The sequence below is a fragment of the Ostrinia furnacalis genome, unplaced genomic scaffold (assembly GCF_004193835.3).
Source record: "Ostrinia furnacalis isolate ACB-3 unplaced genomic scaffold, ASM419383v2 OfSCF4910, whole genome shotgun sequence".
Taxonomy (NCBI): Eukaryota; Metazoa; Arthropoda; class Insecta; order Lepidoptera; family Crambidae; genus Ostrinia; species Ostrinia furnacalis.
The window spans coordinates 1-23,622 of NW_021135149.1; the positions used below are offsets into that span (position 1 = coordinate 1).

The 23,622-nt window shown below is 38.6% G+C and overlaps 3 protein-coding genes across 3 annotated transcripts; 2 read left to right on the forward strand and 1 right to left on the reverse strand.

Annotated features, from left to right (window-relative positions):
• Positions 1–688: 688 nt before the first annotated feature.
• On the forward strand, positions 689–4,562 carry LOC114360157 (uncharacterized; the record flags this gene model as incomplete). The annotated part of the gene is made up of 8 exons (XM_028314738.1): positions 689–815; positions 1,125–1,192; positions 2,091–2,217; positions 2,775–2,890; positions 3,117–3,308; positions 3,545–3,687; positions 4,017–4,146; positions 4,471–4,562. Coding segments are annotated over 8 exons (965 nt in total), but the record flags the coding sequence as incomplete, so codon positions are not given.
• Positions 4,563–4,579: 17 nt separating this feature from the next.
• On the reverse strand, positions 4,580–5,769 carry LOC114360163 (uncharacterized). Its single transcript, XM_028314743.1, has 2 exons — positions 5,533–5,769; positions 4,580–5,267 (listed from the first exon to the last, which is right to left on the reverse strand). Exons 1-2 carry the CDS (start codon positions 5,566–5,568, stop codon positions 5,091–5,093), a joined length of 213 nt encoding a protein of 70 aa, XP_028170544.1. The 5' UTR covers positions 5,569–5,769; the 3' UTR covers positions 4,580–5,090.
• A 602-nt stretch (positions 5,770–6,371) lies between these two features.
• On the forward strand, positions 6,372–22,832 carry LOC114360164 (CTD small phosphatase-like protein 2). Its single transcript, XM_028314744.1, has 11 exons — positions 6,372–6,568; positions 7,029–8,141; positions 8,657–8,845; positions 9,322–9,393; positions 10,482–10,583; positions 14,768–14,860; positions 15,439–15,537; positions 16,218–16,366; positions 18,202–18,307; positions 18,894–19,001; positions 20,461–22,832. The coding sequence occupies exons 1-11, from the start codon at positions 6,566–6,568 to the stop codon at positions 20,524–20,526; spliced, it is 2,100 nt and encodes a 699-aa protein (XP_028170545.1). The 5' UTR covers positions 6,372–6,565; the 3' UTR covers positions 20,527–22,832.
• The last annotated feature ends 790 nt before the right edge of the window (positions 22,833–23,622 follow it).

Sequence of the window (23,622 nt, forward strand, 5' to 3'; positions counted from 1 at the left end):
TATTTTTTTTTTCATTTTTTTATCGGGAGTGCTGGGCCCTTGGTCATAGTGGGCCCCTGGCCATAGTGGGCCCCTAGGCACTGGCCTAAAGTGCCTTATGGATAATACGGCACTGCTCGTCCTTCTGACTTGTTGAGCCCCATTAACCTACCCTGTCCCCGTTTTAAGACCTTACCCTACTGATGAGAGAGCGACAACGCTTATTTGTAGCCTTAAGGCCTGCAGACGAGGGGCTATCTATATTGATCCGTTATAAACAGTATTGAGTAACGAAAAGCGACGATAGCCATACGGTCAAAGTGTCGGACTGGCCAACTCGTGATCCGAGGAACGTGGGTTCGATCCCCCCACTGCCTCTAAATTATTGTGGTGAATACTGGGCCTTTCATTTCAATCAAATAGTCCTGCATACCATGTACTTAATGTTCGTATAATGCATAGCTTACTAGCTTAGTCTGTATACTTCACTGTCGCAATGGGACCTCCTGTCATGGCAGTGAAATATTGTTTAAAATAAATAAATAACTTATGCGGGCAGACTTGGCGGAGGCCTTTGCTTTGTCCAGCAGTAAGTACCTGGATGCCCTTTGGTTACAACCAACTTGATTAAGTTTGGGACTGGGTGCAGTGTAATGCAAAGTGCAATTTCCTAGGATAATTAATTATTAATGTCGTTTGGTTCTAACAGAAGCCCAAAAAGACGTAAAAGTGAGCGAATTGAAAGTGGTGCGGTGTCGCAGCGGCCTCTACCACGTGTACAACGGCCGGCTCAACTGGCACCAGGCGGCGGCCTACTGTGTGCTAAGGAAGATGAGGTCAGTGCAGGTTCGGTACTCGAAAGGGTCACATGATGAGATGAGAGCGACATTGTTGACATTATACAGGTTGACTTGTAATGTGTGAACATCTTTGTTATTAGGGATCATAGTACAGGTCATTAACAACAAAAAAACAAATAGTTCAGTCTCGGGATCAGTGCCCGGTCACATAAAATGGACAAAAGACAACATTATTTTGGTTTTGTTATAATATTTTTTTTGTGTGCAGCTTTTTTTACTCGATCTAGTAGATAAAGTTGTTTGATTGATTTTATGGCGGATATTTATGTTCCAAATCTGTTTCAGTCTAGCCAATATCGGCACAATGAGATGTTTGAAGAAACTGGGAATGGCCATGCTCAAGACTCGACCAAGTAAGAACTTATTATTTTTCTACACCTTAGGCTGGTTTTAGTGTCACGCGGACTGTCAGTGCGGATCGCTCCGCACAGCTGATCTGTATGAACTGCTAGGGAGCGAGCGGTTCCTCCGGACCGCATTACTCTAAAACGCTCCCTAGAAGTTCATACAGATTGGCCGTGCGGAGCGGGTCCGCACCGGACGGTCCGCGTGACACTAAAACCAGCCTTAGTTACTCGATAGAGGCGCCAATGGTGAGCACAAAAACACTCTTTTTATGCTGAACTGTTACTGGTTACCACCATATTTTGAACTGAATTTCCTGGCCTTGAAGTCCAAAAACAATGAAACATTTTGACTTGATCTGCCCTGTTAAGGCTCAAGTGAAATGCAGTCTAGGATACCTGCCCTTTAAGTGCCTATTCACTCTTACCTTGAACATCAAAAACGTACTATGGACCACACAGTTCCAGGTACCCATTTCGGGTCATATCGTCTCGTTCTATCGCAAAAAATCGCCATTTGATGAGAGCGAGAGAAAAAACGGAAATGGGTAGCTGAAACTGTGTTCTACAAGTACTGTGAAAAGCAGCTCTGTCACTATCACTACTCACCTGCCATGTAACACGTAACGTAGCATGTAACTCAACCAACCTTCAAGTGAGTACGGCTTGTCCACGGTCATCGCGTATCTGGCTGCGAGCACCTGAATCCTACTGCGAGCCTCCTTTGTGCTCGCAGTGATACCGCCACTCGGCGGGTCGCTGCGATCTCCCTGCGAACCACGCGCGAGCAGCTCGCAGCGGGCTCGTGTCCATGTACTCACTTGATACAGTATCTGATACATTACATGCTACACGGCTCGATGAGTATCTAGATTTTTCTTTAAAATCAAGCCTATACAACTCGCAGGTATCGAGAACGCCTGGATCGGCTCCACTGGTACCCTCGGCAAGTGGACTTGGGTGGACACAGGCGCTAGCATCTTTCAGCTGCCTCCTCACTCTGACGTGCAGGCAGAGCTGTGGCCTCCCATGAGGTAAATCAGCAAAATCAATATGTATACTTAGCCGTCTTTAATCTACTAGGGGCCCTGGGCATAATTAAGGGTCAAGGGAGGCCCTTCTCATCTGGAGAAAGATCTTTTATGAGAACAGACGGGCGCCTCTTCGATCGCGGTCGCGGGGCCCTGGGCACGTGCCCAGAGTGCCCAGTTGGGAAAGAGTGGCCTGTGTATACCCTTCTTCTTCTGTTTATGGCGATCTGTGTCCACATTTGCCCATGGTACTGAAATAAACACCGAAACGTTGATGTTTACGGTTTGAGTGAAGCCCAGTTTCTTCCACCAAGGCGGAGCGAATCAGAGATTAAGTGTTTTGAATAACCAATCAGATTACATTATTTCCACTTCTCTGCTCCGCTCCGCTTTGGTGGAAACAGGGCCTAAGTCCTACTTATTGTCAATACGTATAAAAACCTATTTGGAGAAAATTTAATGACTTTTATGCCTTTTTGGTCCCAGTTTTTTTGTAAGGCCTCTATTGGTTATTTAAGGCTCTGTTAGAGTCGGTTCTAAATGAAGATGCTTTATTTCAGGGACAGGTCATCGGTGAAGCAGAGCGGCTGCTTACAACTGGATCGGCACGCCGCTCACCCACCGGTCTTCATGGAGGCGCGGTGTGAAAGGAGGATGCAGTTCATTTGCTACCAAGGTGATCATTCCATCATCAGGTCATTTAGTCTCCACTGCAGGAGCCAGGAGCACGACCCTCTCTAATTTACCAGAGGCAAATGGAGGATTTGGCCTACACTCCCCACGTGGCAGGTTGGGGAGGTCTAATATTCGCTTATCATGCTAGTTTCTATAACTCTTATATTTTAAGAATAAAACGTATGCTTCCTTTCTTATTTTTAATTTTATTTTTCTGTTTGTTGAAGGTATCCAAGCATTAGCTTCGGTGCCAGCGACACCTAGCGACGACATCTATTATTACGTGCTAGTGAAGCAGCTGTTATACTGGCAGCATGCTTACGACAACTGCTTAAAAATGAACGGGACCCTCGCTAGTGTGGATAATAATGATATTTTGATACAACTGCTACTGATCATGGGAGAGAATAAAGATGAACGTAAGTATTTTTCAAAATTTACACCGTCGCGTTGTTTATAAATTTTACTTCTAAAAATAGCGCCATCTCTTGTCAAGTAGACAAAGTAATGAATTTGTAAGAGACCCGTAATTTTAAGCCAATTGTAATCTTGTGAAAAAAAAAACACTAATAAGCAAACATCGAAATAGGTACTTTGATATAAAAAAATATTAATTTATGATCATCATAGATGTTTCTTATTAATTTTTTACCAGCAATTCATCACATTTGGATTTCCGGTCGTCTAAACATGACGAGAGATACATCAGATGCAGTGAGTTATTCGTGGCACAATCCAAACAATGGAAAGAAGATTTACGACCCAGTACATTTCAATGATCCCGCTTTTGCTTTGTATGTAAGTATAAACCACCAAAAAGATAAAAAGTTCAGTCATTTTTGGCTAATGTGAAGAAAACCATGGTTTCAGTCCGACATTTAAAATAATATTTTCCGCCAGATGTCACTAGTGTTACTTAAATAAAATGTTTCATCTACTCCGCGCTAGATGTCATTAGTATGCTATTTGATACATTTTAGTGTGGTGCTTTAATAATAGATGTCGCTTTTAGTAAAAAGAAATTTCAGTTAGCAACCACTAGATGTCACCACTATAAATTTTAGTACTAGTATTCATTACAAGATGTCGCTATTACGTAGTTCTGATAAATTGGTGTTTTCTACCAGATGCCTCCATGGCTAGATGAAGAGTTCTCCATGGATAATCCCTGCCTAAACCTGGATAGGCAGGACCATCTCAATGGCTTGGTGTATGGGCTGCCTTGTGACACGCCGCAGTATTCCATTTGTATGATTGGTAAGATTTACTCCCATTGTAAAAGAAAACCTATGGGGCAGTTGATGTTTTGTCTCTAAAATTCTTTCTCTCTCATTTAAATTGGAACCAGTTAGCAAGCAACACATTTAACAAGCTATTTTTGTTAATATTTTTTTACTAAATAACAAAAGATACATTATAACTCTTGTAGGTATTGTTCATTGCATCTGGTATTCATAATGCTCTTCACACTACAACTTGTCCTTGCCGGGATTCGAACCTGCAACTTCAGTTGGCATTCTAATAGTTATTAGCAAGCCTAATGTAGGTCCATGGGTCATAATTATTTTGTTTCAATTACAGAAAAATCAATCAAATCTTCAATGATGGAGAATGCCACCGATGGATATGAAACCTCAAAATGAAGATAATTATAAAGTATACATGAAGAATTTAGACAATAAAACTGTAATTTGTAATAATGTAGTTTTTATTACACATTAATTAACAAGTTCTATTTGTAAGAAACACAAAAATAGTTTATTTGGTTTATCAGAACTAGTGAATCAAAATACATAAAGAACCAAAATAAGTGAATATTTTTTCTTTCTTTCAAAAGCTATCACTCAGTGGAGCAATGATATCATGTAATGAACTGAACAATACAATGTGCATGTGCAATTTTTTTTACTTCACCGCAATACTTTGACATATTTTAGACCTCAATATTTATTAAGATTGAAGCAAGGATCACTCAATCCACATGACATGCATAGTATAAAAATATGAACTTACTGTGATTTTAAATAAAAATAATTGTTAAAATTACACTATTTCAGTAACTCAAAATTAAGTAAAATACTTGGAGAAAAAACTACCTATTGTCAGTAACCGCATGGCACAAATTTTAAGTAAACTAGGATGGTTCAGTACCCAAAACATATTTACATGTACTTAACATCACAGTAACTTATTTACCACACTTATTTACTATTCAACATATCAATCCACTGGGTGTTGACTTTGTTGAGCTCTTTAGAATTTCTGTTCATTGTTAGTAAATTCTTCTTGAATAATCTGAGGTGTTCTAGATACGTCCGTAAGCTGGAGTTGAGCTCTCGCACGGCTTCTATTTCCATCGTCAGCTCTGAAGTCTTCAACTGAAGAACATAAAAAAGTTGGTTATCATTGAGACAAATTAATTATTAAACTTACTTGTTACAATCCCTATGATAGGAAGTGTAGTTAAGGATGCCACTTGTGGTCTAAACTGAATAAATATTTTTGATTTTGATTTTGATTTTGATTTTGATGCTAGGATGCTGCATTATATGAATAAACTTCGAAGATGAGTTACGTATGCTCGTAAACAGTAAATGCTCACTGCTTGTTTATGTTTTTTAATTATAGCAATACTTTACCCACCTCTCGTTTACTCGAAGTAACTGATACACTAGACATGATGATAATTTGATAAGTTGGTAGCTTAAATCGTTTTATTTATTTGTAAAAAGTAGCGGAGAGCATTGATTTGTAGTTTTGTAGTATCCAGAATTCCAAAACCCAAACACAACAAACAAAACGGCTTTTTTTCGTACGATCTTTTGAAGTTTTACTTTTTTTGGCGGTTTATTCAGTGCTGCCACATCGAGTGGTTTAATTTAGATTATTCATTAAAAGTGAGATCTTGTGCGACGACACGTGAGCGTGTGTTTCATAAAAGTCTTATCGGTAAAATAATGTATATACTATGTATTTGTCTACAATACTAAGAAATACTTATTAAAATCATTTATTGAAAAGATTTTTATGGTAAGTATTCTCCCAAAATTTTCCATTTTTTGTGTTATGGCAACACTTAAAAATCTTTTCATTCAGAATTTGTTCGATAATAATTGGGTAATTAATTAAAGGTAAAAATGGTGTTTACATGTAATCGTAATTTATTCAGCTAATTCAGATGAGAAATTAAAGTTTCATCACTGAAAACCGCAAATTATTAAATTTTTAAAGAAATAGAATCAAAAAGTGGAAAAAGTATGGTTTTGAAGATTTGTAAACCGACTTCTATCCTAGAAACTTTAATGCACGATTTGATTATTTTGTTAAAACGGCTAATTAATTACACATCAATTAACTAGCGAATTTGTTAAAATTTAACCTAAAGCGAAAAGCATGGATTTATTGACTTTTACGTGAAAGTGCCTACTTTCCAAACGCATGCGCGCGAATCAACCAGCGCCATCTGAAGAAAAAATGGCGAAATAGAAAAGAAACGCCGCCATTTTGACATTTGTTTGGCTTTTGTGTTCCACAATAAAGATTTTCATGTAATTAAACAATCAGAGCTAATTGTATTGTGATTTTCGCAAATGAATAGTCATATTATCGTGCCGGGTGGATAAAAACGCCCGGATCGGTGATAATCGCTGTTGTTATGCGGCGCATAAATCAATAAATGGTTGGTGCCGCTTTTTTATTTTTGCGATTCTAATTTAGTGATTATTTTGGTGATTGAACATCTGTTAGAGTGGTAAATAGTGAGAATATTGTTTTAAGTGTATTTTGGACACGTTTTTGATGCAATTTCACCTTGAGATTTGATAAAAACTTGCTTGTAAAAAAGGCGCGAAGAGTTGCCGCTCTCTGTAGCGACGAAAGGAGTGAATTTGTAAAGCAACAAAATGTTTGTTTGAAACAAAGGGAGTGCGGTCGAGTCGTATCCCCGGCGTATCGGGTGTTATGTGTTTTAAGCTATTACTGAAAACCACTTATGTATGTAAAAAGGAAAAACTTTCTATCAACCTATTGAGTTCATGTAAGTTACCATTAGATAATTTGGTTATACAATGCATGTTTATCCCAACCATCTAAATCACAAATTATGTTGAGTAACCGGTGAAACTGTAAAATAATTCCAGGTTAAGAATTCTTCTGAACTTGCAATGCGGTTAAGAAGTAGAAAGAGGGAGCGACCGCTCTCCGGCAAGAGAACTTCTCAGAAGGTGACCAAATTCAAGAAGAAACCGCTGAACAAGACTTTGCTGAAGCCCAGTCCGGTGTGGACGAAGATTTTGAAGCCGGACCCGGCCAAAAATGGCCTGTCCACTTCGTTCTGCATCACACGTTCCCAAAATTTGAAAACAAGACCAGTTAGAACTAGACTAGTGAAAAGCATGGAGAAGTCTGTTGATACATCGCACAAAAACAAATTAAAGCACAAAGAAAGCGCAAAGAAGCCGATCTTCCAGACTGTTGTCCGTAACACCAACAAGGACAATGTAACGTCATCAACTAACGTCAAGTCCAAAGTGACCCAGAATGACAAAGTCTCTACAACTTCTAAAACTAAAGAGATCCGTACAACAAAGAGTGTGCAGCTTCGCCACAGCTCTTTAAACCGTGAGCTTCGTAAGACGGAAGTAGCAACTGCTATGAACTCCCCACGTAAGACAAGGCGCATGGATAAGCCAGACAAATCGGCTTCATTGAACAGCTCTCCAATACGTAAAGTCCGTCAAATGGGTGTTCCATCTCCAAAAGTGACTAAAGTCAGCTCTACGAACGAAAGCCCCAAAAAGAAAGGCAAAGCAAAGGCAGCTGTGGTTCCAGAAAACGGGAATTGGTCTGAAGACAACGATGTGACCATGTACGAAGCTCACACTACAACGTTTGTTGATTTCCCAACTCCAAAATCTGAGGAATCTGACTCTGATGCTCTAGTGGAGTCTTCAGATCTGTGTCTTCCTAACGACTGTCTCAATGATTTCATAGCTATAGCAGAATGTGCTCGGTTGATGAACGAAAATTTGGGGACGGAAGATGAGGTAAATTTTTTAGCGGACAAAGCAGCTAGGGTCATGACTACAGAGAAAGAGGACCCGAAAAAGACTTCAAGGAAGAACTCAGTAGAGAAACGTGTGATCAAGCGTAGGAAGTCGAGCAATGACTTGGAGATGTATCAGCCAACATCAACTACTGATGATCTAGATTCTTGTTCGGACTTCTTGACTAATGGAGAAAAATATGTGCAGGTAATTTATAGCATCATATTTTTTATGTAGCCCATAAATTGGGCAAAATCAAGTCAAATTAGATTGTTCCACAAATCAAAAAATTATTTTGGGCAACTTGATGCTATGAATAGTTTTGTATTCAGTCCAATTTGTTTTTTTTTTCTCAACAAAGAAGCTTAAAAAAGTACTAAAAAAGGAAGTTAACAGCTTCCAAGTTAATCTACTTTTTTATCTGGGATCAGCCACTGGCTTCAATCATTACTTTGAATTTTTCTAAAACCATTTTTACCCCTTAGGCTGGTTTTAGTGTCACGCGGACCGTCCGGTCCGGTGCGATCCGCACTGACAGTCCGCGTGACACTAAAACCAGCCTTACAGCTAAACTTCATAACTATGCTTGAAAAGAAACCATTTTTAATTAGAATTTCAGTAAAAAAGTCATCTATTCCAAGGTATTATTGGTCTAAAATATTTAGTATTTTTTTTAAACGTAAAATTGAATTTCATTTACTGAAACCATTTTTACCTTGCAGCCAGACTTCGTAACCATGCTCGAGCAAGACGGCTACGTCCGTTCCTCTGAGTGTGAGATATCTTCCACCTGCGACACTCAAGGCACGGCCATCGAAAGTTTAGAGGCCCTGTCTGCTCGGAGCCCCAGTTCGGGCTTTCTGGCTGAGATTAGCCAGAGTCTGGCTGCTACCACTGGAGGTTGGGTCGAGGTAACGTAGTACATATTTTGTATTCTGCAACAATAATCGGTGATCAAGTCAGAAATGAGGAGATCCGTAAACGAACTAGTCACTGACATAGCCTGACAGATTAGCAAGCTGAAGTGGCAATGGGCAGGGCACATAGTACGCAGAACTGACGGCCGATGGAGCAGCAAGGTTCTGGAGTGGAGGCCACGTACCGGAAAACAGCGTGGGACGTCAACCCACAAGGTGGACTGACGACCTGATAAAGGTAGCAGGAAGGCGCTGGATGCAGGCCGCTACCAACCGTGTGGTGTGGAAGTCATTGGGGGAGGCCTATGTTCAGCTGTGGACGTCCTGTGGCTGAAATGATGATGATGAATCGGAGGCCCCCCACTAGATGGACTGACGGCTGCGACACTCAGGGCACGGCCACTGAGAGTTTGGAAGCCCTAGTTCTGGATTCCTGGCAGAGATTAAACTTTGATTTGAAATGTTTTCAGAATGGATCGGACATCGCAGCAGACGAGTCTTCGCTGGCGTGCCACGACGAGCAGCCGCCTTCTGATATTGAGGTATATATTTAGTTCTAATAGATGATGAAATCATTGGCTCTTCATTTTTTTTAATATTTTATGTGTCCATTAGCAAGTGCCAGTTGTAAAGCATCGTGTTGTATATTCGGACCTATAAAGTGTCTAGATCTCCGTTTCAGCCAAATGACGTCCACTGGACAAAGGCCTCCCTCAAAGCTTTCCATAAAGACCGGTCCTGCGCCGCCCGCATCCAGGTTCTTCCCGCGACCTTCACCAGATCGTCGGTCCACCTAAGGCCTGCCCACGCTGCGTCATCCTGTTCGTGGTTGCCAAAAGTTTTCTAAGGGCCTAGATACTAAAGCACGGTCTGTGAGCACGTAGAATTTTGTCCAACGACCCCAAGCTACCCATCCTTATCGCTCGCGCGTAATTATGTTGCTGTCGCGACTGTGCGACGGCGCCCGCAGTGAGTGTGCGAGCGCGACAGCAACATAATTACGCGCGAGCGATAAGGATGGGCAGCTTGGGGTCATTGGACAAAATTCTTCGTGCTCACGGACCAGACTACAGTAGTAACTTTTATCTAACTTGATGAAAAACTTGATATTTCTCTAATAATTAATAAGCTAACTTTTTAACTAAGAATTTTTGTGTTAAGACCCTAAAGTTTTACATCTGAATAGGGATGATGACTGGGTAATAAAATCGAAATTCTATTTAGTTGGTCAGACAGATAATAAAAAAATTTTGGACACATATTTTTTAATTCTTTTCATAATCGAATAGTTACAGAATTATATTGAGTTCATGAGTTGAAATGTCGCGTGACCTCACTTTTGAGTAAAAAATCTACTCAAGCATGCCGTAACGCGCCATTTCAACTCGATGTAGCACTGTTATTATTTAATTATGAAAGAAAATAAAAATATGAGTAATATTTATTTTCTAATTATCTGTTTGACGGACAAATAAAATTGAAATTTTGTCATCTAGCCTATTGTCAAAAAAATATTGCTGTCTGGTCTGGTCAGTGTGGATGATGTAGGCCAAATCCTCTATATGCCTTTGGTACATTGAGTGGGTCGTGCTCCTACTTGATGATGAGTACCGTGTCCCATTGTTCCCAGGAGTCGTCGGGCGACGTTATGTCTATGTGCAGCGGGCGCGTGGCGTGCGAGCAGATCTCCTCGTGGGTGGACGCATTCGATCCCTACCTGTTCATCAAGCAGGTCAGTAGCTTCTGTCCGCAAAGATGAAATATATACTTTTGTTTATTTATTCCATTTTTATTAGTGTGAAGCCATGTATAGATGACCCACGCTGAACTGTCCCACCAAACTCAATGACAGGGGGGCGCTACCATCGTTCAACTATATGGTTTCCGACATGACAAAAATCTGAACCAGCGATCCGGTATTGACGGTGGCGCCCCACTGTCAATGTCATCGACAGGACAGTCCAGTATTTTAGAACTTTATTTGTCAACGTGAAATTGTGAACTCTGTCAGTTTATAATAAAACGCGTTAGATTGTAAACTAACCGCTGGTTCAGATTTTTGTCATGTCGGAAACCATATAGTTGGACGATGGTAGCGCCCCCCTGTCATTGAGTTTGGTGGGACAGTTCAGCGTGGGTAGGTTAGGTTAGATTGTAATTTAACTACGTCAGATTATAATCTGACGGAATTCCTAATTTTACGGTGACATATTCATTACGCAACATTTGTTGATAAACTCTGTATAGCCTGACCAGGAACATAAAAACCCTCGCCATGTTGCGGAAAACTAATGGTACTAATTTCTTTTAATGGCAACAGTAACTGAAAACTTCATTGACATGTCACCTTGCATGTCAGTCTATTGCTGTCAAAGTGTAAACAAACTTTATTTTAAATGTGCGCAATTGATTTTGTGAATTAAATTGCTAAAATCTTTTTATAGTCGTGAAAGAAAAGTGGTTCACAATGTGTTAAANTTCGGACAATATTTTCATTGAATAATGTTTCCGACAAAGATTGTCAAATTGACTGACATGTTTATCGTATATACAGTCCACTATGAAAATTAGTTGTGGTTTGTTTCAAATACCTATTTTAAAGTTTTTTGTCACTTTCTAAGTGTTGAATTTTATGGAATTGGGAAAGAAGTACCGAGTTTGAAGCGTTCATGAGCAGACACTACAGTTGAATATTCAAGTTCTGAATTTGATTATTGATGAATAATAAAATAAATCCTACTAACTCGATTGATGGTTTCATTTAGGTACGACTGTACTCAGTGTTGCACTATCAAATGCAATTGACGCGCCTCTATGCCAGGGTTTTTATGTTCCTGGTCAGGCTATAAACAGTTAATTGGCTCTGTGCACGATTACAGCGCCAACTAGCGTCCATAACTTTGTGGGCTCTGTCACATTGACATTTAGGTCGTTTATTTGTGAAAAAATATCGAAATGAAAAAATAACAAATATTTTCGACTAATAAATTGTTGTGATACCACGATTTGGGTGGAAAAAAGGTTTTGAAATCATTTTGGTCATTCAAATCAAATGAGGTAAGTCCGAAAAGTGTGTTTGATTTTGATTGTGTCAGAGTTTGTTTACTTCATTTATAGTTGTAGTTTTACAGTAAAACAAAAAGAAAAAGCTACTTTAACGGTTTCATTATATTACAGTAAATACATTTAAATGTTCCTGTATTGCTAGTAATAAATTAAATATCGTTTTCAGATCGAAATGAGTATTGTTTTGAAGACCGGGTTTGTGAGTGTTACAATATCAAATTCCAACCACAAACCGTATTTAAAGGAAAGTTGTTGGTATTGGCTGGACAAGTCCGAGATGTAGAAGAATTAAGAACAAAACAAGGGCAGAGTTCAATAATTCACGCTCTCATCATAAGGCAAACATCTGTGCACAACAACTACTGTGACTCATTTTTGTACTACCACGTTGTATAGTCTAGTTATTTCCAAATTGTAAACGGCTATTAAACCAGCCCTATCGAAATACAGTTCACTCTTTTATTGAAGTACATAGTAGGACCCTTTTCATGCGATTAATTAATGATATTGAAATGTATTATGTAGAATCGCTTTGCCATTGACAGATACATCTAATGACAGAGCTTACATTATTTCTACTTTTGACCACCATGAGCGCTGCGATAGATTATGTTACCCCCACCTAGTAGGTACTTCGCACCCAGCGAATAAACAGTCCATAAACATAGGTGATGAAACATTGTTTATGATACATGTTGCCGTGCTCCCCGCTATGAGTGGAGAGCAAGTGTGGATTGCCAAGTTTCAGAAACTTGTGTTTATGGTATAAACTTGTTCCGCACTAGTCATAAACAGTTTATCAACAAATGTTGCCTAATGAATACATGACTTTATACAGGATAATGCAGGATATGATAAAAAGATTATTTAAAATGTTATGTCTTCCAATTACCCTATGATTCTAAAAAAAGGAATTAATAATTTTAATTAAATATGTTGAATTGGGTTCTATATTGGCTCACATAAAATACTAAATCCTATTCTTTGTCTTACTACCGATTTGTGTTCATAATAATCTCTCTTCATAATTTTATTTTTCATACTTTTTTTATTCATACATTTTTATTACTACCATCGGAGCTCATAACAGTTAGTAATCATAATTTTTTTATCAATACTGTTACTACCAAGAACCATTTAAAATACATAATTTTTATTTTCAGATCTTTTTTCTTCATAACATTCATTGATCATATTGTTTTAATTAATAATGTTGTTACTAAGAACATTCTTCAACTCATAATGTTGTTGTTCAGAATAATTTACTTTATAACCGACATACTGGTATCTTTAAAAAAATCATATATAATTTAATAAAGTAGATAAGCATGCAGAGAATGCAGCATGAAAGCAAGCATGCAGCATGCATTGGTATCTCCTCGTCTCCGGCGCTGCGGAATGTGCAGCCCTTCCGCCCTTGCGTAACGAGGCTCAGGCACCTACGCTTGCTCACCCGGGCGCCTGAGCCTCGTTACAGCGGGCGAGGGCTGCCCTCCCTCCGCGCCTCCGGCTTTTAAATTACACTCTAGGGGTAGGGCAGACAAGACTACGTGGAGTCGGTTTTGCAGCGATTCGTTTCTGTCACGTTAGTTTTGTGGCACAAAATATTGCCTGTTTTGGACCATTTCAAATTAATTTAATGTTAAAATACGATTTAATACGAATATAGACATCATGATTTTCAATAATATGGATAAATACACTTATGAGTAATAAATTTATGAAAACAAATATTAGGATACATCACATTTATGAATATTATAGTTATTTATTCGAATGATTATGAGTTTCGATCATTAGTATAGAAAAATATATGAAAACAAATATTAGTAAAAACTAAGTGTATGATTAGTGATATTATGAATATAAATGATTATGTTTTTAAATATGTAGGTTTTAAATTTTTTATGAAGAATGATCATTATGGTATCAAATTGTATGAGAAATATTTTCGGACCTCCAATGATAGGAATTGAAAAGTTATGTAAGAAAATGCGCTACCGTTGAATTGTCATTACTTATTTATGTTTTACTTGAATTCAGAGAAAATTAATTCAATCGCTGTACAAACGGGCGGCAAAATGCTCCCCACTCGCCCACTGGTGTTACGCAAAAAGACGCGCCCACTCTAGAAACTAGGATTATGGAACTATATACTGGTCATCACAAAAATCGGCCCACCTACGTTTTACAGGAAAACTCGTTTCTACTGTCACAATCATAGTGCCCCAACAATATTGGTGTTATTTGAAAGCCCAATAAATTTCCTTAAAGAAAAACACATTTCATTTCTTAATAAACGATTAACATAAACGCGATATACAATTAATGTGATTTGAAAAAAGACCTCACTTTGGGCTCACCTCTGGGATTAGACCAATTTTTATGGTTATAAAACCAAATAATGATCTCACGTGTCCCTTTTTAACATAGTGGATAGCGATTAATCCCAACTTAACAGTTTTATAGTCATAAAAGTTGGCTCAAGCGTAACTACCTATTTTTTGAAAAAGTGACTCTGGATTCTTCTACAGACACATTTTTGGGGTAAAAACCTTTCCTTTACTGAAATGAAGTTTACAACTAGGCTTTTAAATGGTACCAATATTGGTGGGAAGTGGGGATGCATACATTTGAAAGTGCTTGTCGCGGGAGGGTCGATTTTTGTGATGACCAGTGTATTCTGTACCATCTAAGCAATTAAATAATTTTTTATTTATTTATTTTCACCAACTTAAACTATCTTTACAGGTCAATAACCTAATACGATAGAATAAATTATTTTGTAGGCAGGTACACTGTATCTACTTGCACTAACGGCTTGTAACTAACTTATTTTTGTTCCCTTAGCTCCCGCCATTAGAGTCAGTGGCGACCGGCGCATTACGCGCGCGCTGCCCTGCGCTTCCACTCAAGACTCGCACCAGCCCAGACTTTAGTCTCGTGAGTACACAGACACACACATTGACAAAGAAAATCATAATGACTGGATGGGAATTTTTTCCAAGAAATACCAGGGTTACTCATTTGGGTGTGATTCGTTGGGAACAAGCGGTTCCTACGCTTACCATATCCCACTTATATGTTGTCATTGACCATACGGCACGGCGGACTACCCGTAGTTTATAATTATTAGATACACTAAAAACAATATTATTTATTCTACACTCCGCCACAAGAGTGGCGTTGTCAGTAGCCTTCATTAAATCTTCCTGCGTGCAGTTGTTTGGGCACGCAGGGCACGCCATCATGTGCTTCGTCGACTGGAGAAAACATCCACACTTGCATTCCAAAGAACCGTCTACTGAGAATTCCCACCTGAACAGATTGTTTGGGTAGTAGTAGTAAGTAGGGTGTCAGCAACCTCCATATCACATTTCATCAACATCTGTCTAGCCATTCTCGAGTTATAAATGTTCAAACAACCTGACTTTTTATAAGAGATAAAGGAATTTACACCCGCATTCACAAACATTACTTGACAGACTTAATCAACAATCTGACGTGATTTCTTTTCACAGGTTCTCGACTTGGACGAGACATTGGTGCACTGTTCGCTGCAAGAGCTTCCGGACGCCAGTTTCCATTTCCCAGTGCTGTTCCAAGACTGCAGATACACGGTGAGAACCCTATAGTTCTTCTCACACCAGTTAGTAGGGAATTTAGTGCAATGATTTGTATGGAGACCCCTCCACTTTAATATAGAAGGCTCATTTTTGCAACAGTGGTTCTTTAGGTGCTCCTGAGTGGATTTCCGTCGGTAGACATCGGGAGCCAAGTTTCCTTCTGCCGCGCTTCACTTTAAGGCCCATATCTTCAAAACTATGGGTATTAGGGCAAGTGTGGTATCATTTTCGGATAGTTAAAAGATGACGAATTCATTTCTAGAACACACTTTTTGCCTTTTCATACAAAAAAATAGAAATATTGAGCAAAATTCCCAAAAACCAAAAAGTATTTTTTTAAATAAACTTCGTTTACTTTTAAACCACTGGAGATAATCTAATAAAAAAAAATGTCCTGAAAGCTACATTTATCAGGATTATAAATATATACCATTGTATGGTACTTTTTTCGCAAAAAGCATGTGAAATAATTTTTTTCTTCAGGACACAGCGGACGAATTTTACTGCGCATCGGAAAAAAAATATTTCCATTAATTCATACTATTTGGTTCATAAGCAAGTAAGGATTATTATTTTAGAATTTATATAGAGTTGCTGGCACATCAAGCTACCATGATCCATTCATTGCAAGTGCAGTTTGAGCCATAAACTTATATTTGATTGTTTACCCACAGGTATTCGTCCGCACCCGGCCCCACTTCGCCGAGTTTCTGTCGCGCGTCTCACGCTTGTACGAGGTCATCCTGTTCACCGCCAGCAAGCGAGTGTACGCGGACCGCCTGCTGAACTTGCTGGACCCTGCGAGACGATGGATCAAGTACAGGTACTTACAGAGCCACTAGATAGCCACCACATGGCCACTAGATAGCCACCACACATGGCCACTAGATAGCCACCACACATGGCCACTAGATAGCCACCACATGGCCACTAGATAGCCACCACATGGCCACTAGATAGCCACCACATGGCCACTAGATAGCCCCACTCCGAGTTTCTGTCGCGCGTCTCACGCTTGTACGAGGTCATCCTGTTCACCGCCAGCAAGCGAGTGTACGCGGACCGCCTGCTGAACTTGCTGGACCCTGCGAGACGATGGATCAAGTACAGGTATAAAGTCTGATTCTTTAGAAATTTCCATAGATGTAAACAAACACTTGTGCACACAATTATAGCCTGACCAGGAACATAAAAACCCTGGCATAGAGGCGCGTCAATTGCATTTGATAGTGCAACACTGAGTACAGTCGTACCTGTGTTAAATTAATAGGCTAACTTTATGTATCAGGATTCAGGATTAGTACGGGCTGATTTGATATTTTCATAAATTAACGAAAAAATATTATTATAGGTAACCTGGTTTAAATAAATTAAATGAAACCATCAATCAAGCTAGTAGGATTTATTTTATTACTAGCTTTCCGCCCGCGGCTTCGCCCGCGTGGAATTTTGTCTGTCACAGAAAAACTTTATCGCGCGCGTCCCTGTTTCAAAAACCGGGATAAAAACTATCCTATGTTCTTTCCCGGGACTCAAACTATCTCTATGCCAAATTTCATCAAAATCGGTTGCGAGGTTTAAGCGGGAAAGCGTAACAGACAGACAGACAGACAGACAGACAGACAGACAGACAGACAGACAGAGTTACTTTCGCATTTATAATATTAGTTGGGATTCATCAATAATCAAATTCAGAACTTGAATATTCAACTGCAATGTTTGCTCATAAACGCTTCAAACTCGGTACTTCTTTCCCAATTCCATAAAATTCAACACTTAGAAAGTGACAAACATTTTTAAAATAGGTACATAGTTGAAACAAACCACAGCTAATTTTCATAGTGGACTGTACTATGCGATAAACATGTCAGTCAATTTGACAACCTTTGTCGGAAACATTATTCAATGAAAATATTGCCCGAACCCTTAGTATTTCTCTTCGACAAATACTTTAACACATTGTGAACCACTTTTCTTTCACGACTATAAAAAGATTTTAGCAATTTAATTCACAAAATCAATTTCGCACATTTAAAATAAAGTTTGTTTACACTTTGACAGCAATAGACTGACATGCAAGGTGACATGTCAATGAAGTTTACAGTTACTGTTGCCATTAAAAGAAATTAGTACCATTAGTTTTCCGCAACATGGCGAGGGTTTTTATGTTCCTGGTCGGGCTATACACTATAATCACTTACGTTTTCTTAATATAATACACATTATTTCACAAGCTCATGAAACCAACTCTATTCTCACGCAAATATGAAATCTAACATTAAAAACAAATTATTTTAACAAAATATTTGGGTGATGAAAATTTGTGCTACATGTTAAAATGTCAAATCCACATTTGACGTTTAAATTTAGGTGCTATCTCTGGAAAATCAGTGTTATAACCTGTAAGTCATAGACAATAATCATGGATAATAATAACCTGTAAAGAAGAACGGTCATCTGTGACCCAGGCCCGACAGAAACGAGACATACGTAATTTTTTTGTCATGTCTTAATTAGTTAAATTGCACATTTTTTATATTCGAAATCTATGTTTAACATCAAAATATTGCCCTTTGTTTTTGTTCAGGCGTTACACATAAACTGTCCGAAATTAATCAGAGTACATATTAGGGTTCTGTATCTTCCATATTGTTGCAGGCTGTTCCGCGAGCACTGTCTCCTGGTCAACGGTAATTACGTGAAGGACCTGAGCATCCTGGGACGAGACCTGCGCAAGACCGTCATCGTGGACAACAGCCCGCAGGTAAATAAAATCTTTTGATTCTAACGATTATTTATGACAAGAGTGCGTGGACTTTACCTGCCTAGTTGTTACGTGTCATGTAAGCTAAAAAATACTGTATTGAAATAAAAAACCTTAAATATTTATTCAGTTTAGACCACAAGTGGCGCTTATGAACGTCAAAAAATAGTAAATAATAAAAAAGAAAAGGGAGCCCTTATTGGGCACTTTACATGTCTCTTTATCTTTTAGGCCCTTCCAGCGCTTCGAGACAAACATGGCAAGTGCTGAGAAGAAACGCCGGAACAAGCTAAAAAACAAGCTTCACTCAGAATCCTCAAATACAGATGAACTGGCGATTTATGACAGTGCAGGGATTTTTGTGCTGAGCGAAATAGTTGTGGTTTCTGAATCGTTCGTAGGTTTTAGCAAATAACGTCCACTGCTGAAAAAGTCCTCCAAGGTTTTCCACAATGCTTGGTCCTGCATCCAGGCTCTTCCTGCGACCGTTACCAGATCGTCGGTCCACCTAGTAGGAAGCCCGCCCACACTACGTCTTCCAGACGTATTAACATAAAGTTCTAACGTCATGTATGTTTTTTCCCAGGCGTTTGGCTACCAGCTCGAAAACGGCATCCCGATAGACAGCTGGTTCGTGGACCGCAGTGACAACGAGCTGCTCAAGCTGCTGCCCTTCCTGGAGCACCTCGCCACGGTCAGTACTCATCACCAGCTCATCACCACGCCAGCTGGCTAGCTCATCACCACGCCAGCTGGCTAGCTCATCACCACGCCAGCTGGCTAGCTCATGACCACGCCAGCTGGCTAGCTCATCACCACGCCAGCTGGCTAGCTCATCACCACGCCAGCTGGCTAGCTCATCACCACGCCAGCTGGCTAGCTCATGACCACGCCAGCTGGCTAGCTCATCACCACGCCAGCTGGCTAGCTCATCACCACGCCAGCTGGCTAGCTCATCACCACGCCAGCTGGCTAGCTCATCACCACGCCAGCTGGCTAGCTCATGACCACGCCAGCTGGCTAGCTCATCACCACGCCAGCTGGCTAGCTCATGACCACGCCAGCTGGCTAGCTCATCACCACGCCAGCTGGCTAGCTCATCACCACGCCAGCTGGCTAGCTCATCACCGCGCCAGCTGGCTAGCTCATCTCCGCGCCAGCTGGCTAGCTCATCACCGCGCCAGCTGGCTAGCTCATCACCTCCCAGCTGGCTCAGACCGCAGCCACGAGCTGCTCAAGCTGCTGCCCTTCCTGGAGCACCTCGCCACGGTCAGTACTCATCACCAGCTCATCACCAGCTCATCACCTGGAAGAAAATGCTAAAATTCTGATGCAGTAATAAAGTATTGAGTATTCATCATTATCGACAAATCTTTGAGGCCCTAAGACTGGACTAGTCCTGCGCTGCCCGCATCCAGATGCTTTCCGCGACCTTCACCAGATCGTCGGTCCACCAATCGTCGATCGTCGGTCTTCTGGCCCGTGGTCTCCAATTGATTTCTGCCCCAACGGCCATCAGCTTTGCGAACTGTGTGCCCCGCCCCCTAGGCCAGTAGAATTAAACACAAAAATGAATTAAATCGGAAATAATTCCTACTAAAGATTATAGTGCTTTAATGGCTTCATTAGTTGCCCATAAAGACTCTCCTAGGTTTTCGACTTCGACGGAGTTGTGCTTAAGTGGTGGGGGCCCCCGAAAGGGGCGCTTTTTCGGTTTTCCGGTTATACCGCGTAAAGGACTAACCCTATCGAAAAGTGGTCTTCCTGACGGTTAAAGGGCATTTAATCCTGCATTAAATAAGACCAAATTCATATGTTTTGGACAAACCGTTCTCGTGCAAATGTTCGGCAAAGTACAAAATAAAAAACCCTGCCCACTTGATTTTAGTAATTCAGCAGGCTATGTCGGTCACTTTGGTTCTCCTGCGGATCTTCTCACTTTTGATTCGATCACGCAGGGAAACTCCGAGCATAGCACGCTCCATCGCCCTTTGGGTGACCTTGAGCCTTCTTATGAGGCCCATAGTAAAAGTGTGTCATATCATTTTCCCGAAATCTCGCATTTCAGTACAAAAATGTCGTTTTATTTACTCTTTCGATTCCCTAATTATTATAAATGTATGTATTATTAATGAAACATTCTTCTCTTGCAGAAAGACGACGTTCGCCCGTACATCCGCGACAAATACAAACTGTTCAGCTACCTGCCCCCGGACTAAGGCGTATCACTGTACTGTATGTATCACTTACGTATCTATTTGGACATTAGGAACGTTGAATGTTAAAAAACATTACAATTGAGAGGGGCATTTGAAGTAGAATAACTTTTTACAAAGTGTGAGATATTTATTTGCGCCTCTGCTACACTACTCGCGGAGTTAATTGAAGTATAGCGTGGGCACACATTCGTGTTACCTCGCCTCGCCTCGCCCGACTTCCGATTGTTAAGCCCGATCCGACCAAACTTATCCGAGAATAACTCCTGGTATAACTGGCACATTGGCAGTTTCAGTATGGGAATTATGTCAAAATAACTGACGATTTATTCTGAGATTAATTTTTATTCTTGTTTGGTCGAATCCTGCAAATGGCGCAAGTACATTGCAGGAAATTGGCCGAGACGTATAGTGTGAACACCATCTCGGTTACTTTTTCTTCGCTAAGTGTACTTGCGCCATAAGAATAAAATATGTGACAAATTCAATTTCAAAATCTACATATCGTGTATTAAACAATGTATCATATAAATAGTTATTACATAAATACATACGTACGTTGGTCGCTGATAAAATAATACACATACTTATAATAAAAAGGAAACTGCCAATCTATGTGCAAGCCGGTTGCGACATTTTTATTGTTCAAAAGATATCCGATAACAGTTATTTACAACAGTTATTATAATTAGACACAGCAAAAGTACGTAAAAAGTATTTTATCAATGTTTACGATGATTTTACTTGTAATGGAAATTGTTGATGATAGAATGCACTGAATTGGAATAAATTGTTACCACACTAATATTATAAAGATGAAAGATTTCTTCTTATTGTCGTGTCGACGACAAACCTACACAGTGTCAGCCCAAAACTCCGCCACAAGAATGGCGTTGTCAGTAGCCTTCATTAAATCTTCCTGCGTACAGTTGTTTGGGCACGCAGGGCACGACATCATGTGCTTCGTCGACTGGGGAACAAAACCGCATATGCACTCAAAGTTTTAACCATAAAAAAATCCCCACGTAAACAGATTGAATTAGTTGATTATATTTGATATTGAATATGCTCCGAAACTGCTGGACCGATTTGTGAAATTCTTTCACCATTAGAATCCTACATTATTTCTAGTGAACAAAGGCGGTACAAAGTTCGCCGGATCAGCTACTTGACTTTATAATCGACAAGACTGCAAGGCTTAGCCGCGTGAATTTTAGTCTGCTACAGCCTATGTTACTCAGGAATAATTAAAATGGTGAAAGAATGTTTGAAATCAGTCCACTAGTTTTTGAGTTTATTCGTTACAAACATACAAATCTTTTCTCTTTTTAATATTAATATGATATTGATATTTTTTTGTTTCATTTATCTACACTTTGAGTCTATTCGTAAATGAATGCCCCTTTAACTTATAAAAAAAAACTTTAAAAACGAAGGCAAAAGATTGATGAAAAATTAGCTAAATAGTTTCCTATGATTATTAATAAATCATGGTGAACTTGAATTGCAAGATATGTCCAAATAGATACTTTATATATTATTTTTAATAATAACATTATGAATAAATTCGCAAATTACACGGTTGGTTTTATAAATTAGGAGAGAATATTCTAAATTAATATATTGATTTTATTGAATAATAGATTTGGCAATTGATGACTGTTGTACATGATTTGGTAGATAGAATAATATATTTATGTGTGTTAAAACTCATTTTTATTACTAGGCATATGATATGAAAAATAACTCACAAGTACCAATACATCAACAATATTTCGTGCAATAATAACTATAAAAAGATTTTCAAAATCGCAAAAATAATCATCGATTTTAAATAAATTATAATAACTGTTGAGTCATTTTAAATATCACACTGTCATTGAAATTGAATTTATTTTAATCAACTGTAAATTATTTTTAACGCAGATAAATAGGTGATATAAATTGTCACTGTCAAACTGACAGCAAAAATATGTACAGTCATGTACAACGGTCTTAATAAATTAATAAAATATAGTATTGTGCGTGGTTAAAAAAAAAATTGAAGGCATAAAATTCCAAATTACCTGTGCTGTAATCGGTCTACTTTTTAATCTGTGATTGAATAATCAAGAATTTTTATTTAATTATTTTCTAAAAGTAAAAATATGAATTTTGGGTAGAACTGACTTTTTTCTACTAAAAAAAACATATTTTTTCGTATGCTCTTCTCTGAAGATATGATTTTTAATTTATTGATCTCTTAGAAATTAAATGTATAATATTGGCATATAAAATATATCGTGGTCATTAAAACACATTATTTTCTTCTACCCATTTTTCATTATTTTCATGACGTACAGTCAAACATACAAGAATTTTAAAGTTTTTTAGTGATTTTTATGAGTTTCACTCGAAACTTTCTGTTTTTGTATGCGAGACTTAAAAATGTGTTTGTTTTTATGTGTTTTTTACATATTTTATTAAAATATAAGTACTCGATGATATGGAGGTGCTATAATTTTGTAATAATTGTTTTTAGGATTTATTATTTTTTAACATATTTTTACGATGATATTTCCGTTTTGACTTTGTCGTTTCGATAAAATAAAAATATTTTAAAAGTTATTCATTATTTTTTATACGTCAAACACATAAAGCAATAGGATAAAATAATGAGCATTTATTAATATTAAATTATTCTATGAAAATCATAGACGAAAGCAATTTTTTTAGTCAAATCGGACGTATCATATTTTTTTATATCTAAAAATTAATTTGTAAGTGCATAATGTGTTATTTTGTAGCAATAAGTTGAATTACGTCTAAGCTTTATTCTCTATGTTCCTGTGAAATTCCAATTGTCTATGGCCGATTTTTTGGTTCAAAAAGATTTTTCTCATAAAATTGCAATTAATTTTTCAGTATAATTCTGGATAGTATTAAAATTATCTAAATAATAGAGGACGTCAGTTGATTGAGTTGATTGATAATAGCTAACGATTAGAAATATAATTAGATTTAATCTTATCTAAGTCTATCACCGTTCTAACGTGTGATAGGAAAAATATCTGCGAGTAGATAGTCATAATTACATTAAAATAATCATAAATTACATTG